The 933-nt window shown below is 65.2% G+C and overlaps 1 protein-coding gene across 1 annotated transcript in view; it reads left to right on the forward strand.

Annotated features, from left to right (window-relative positions):
- Positions 1 to 4: 4 nt before the first annotated feature.
- MCRS1 (microspherule protein 1) overlaps positions 5 to 933 on the forward strand; it is a gene marked incomplete at its 5' end in the record, with an annotated part of 1768 nt that continues 839 nt past the window's right edge. The window contains 5 exons of the mRNA XM_009995179.1: positions 5 to 97; positions 180 to 289; positions 382 to 490; positions 585 to 723; positions 821 to 898. Coding sequence (XP_009993481.1) covers positions 5 to 97; positions 180 to 289; positions 382 to 490; positions 585 to 723; positions 821 to 898 — 529 coding nt within the window. The remainder of the gene's footprint in view (positions 98 to 179; positions 290 to 381; positions 491 to 584; positions 724 to 820; positions 899 to 933) is intronic.

The following is a 933-nucleotide window of genomic DNA, read 5'->3' on the forward strand; positions in this document are numbered from 1 at the left end:
GCAGATGCAGAAGAGCAAACAGCCCCTGCAGGTCACCAAGGACCTGGGCCGCTGGAAACCTGCTGACGACCTCCTGCTCATCAATGCTGTGCTGCAGGTAACGGCCCTGGGGGGGGGTGTGTGTGTGTGTGTGTGTCCCACCCCTTGGGGACTGTCCCCTCACCCGGGGGCTTTTCCAGACCAACGACCTGACCTCGGTGCACCTGGGGGTGAAGTTCAGCTGCCGCTTCAACCTGCGGGAGATCCAGGAGCGCTGGTACGCGCTGCTCTACGACCCCATCATCTCCAAGTGAGCCTGGGGCAGGTGCTGAGGGGCAGAGCCGTCCCTGGGGGGCGCGTGGGGGGGTCTCACACACCCCATGTGTGTCCCCCCGTCCCCAGACTGGCCTGTCAGGCCATGAGGCAGCTGCACCCTGAGGCCATCGCTGCCATCCAGAGCAAGGTGCTGTTCAGCAAGGCTGAGGAGCAGCTGCTGAACAAGGTGGGATCGGTAAGAGCCAGAGGGGGCTGAGGGGTCTGGTCTGGGGTCTGGGGCTCTCTCCGGGGGTCTCTGGTGCCACATGTCCCCTCTGTGACCCCTGCAGACCAGCCAGCCCACGCTCGACACCTTCCAGGAGCTGCTCCACAAACACCCCGACGTCTTCTACCCGTCCCGCACGGCCAAGGCCCTGCAGCTGCACTGGCAGCTGATGAAGCAGTACTACCTGCTGGAGGACCAGACAGGTGAGGCCCTCAGGGTCCCCAGGGTCCCCTGTTCCCTCCGTCCTCCCTCCCTGTGCCCCCCCAGCCCCCTCACTCCTTCCCCTCCTGCTCCCTCCAGTGCAGCCGCTGCCCAAGGGAGACCAAGTCCTGAACTTCTCCGATGCTGAGGACATGCTTGATGACAGCAAACTGAAGTGAGGGGGCTGGGGGGGCTGGGGAGGGGGCATGGGG

Source organism: Chaetura pelagica, unplaced genomic scaffold (assembly GCF_000747805.2).
Source record: "Chaetura pelagica isolate M959 unplaced genomic scaffold, ChaPel_1.0 scaffold2093, whole genome shotgun sequence".
In the NCBI taxonomy this organism is placed as follows: Eukaryota; Metazoa; Chordata; class Aves; order Apodiformes; family Apodidae; genus Chaetura; species Chaetura pelagica.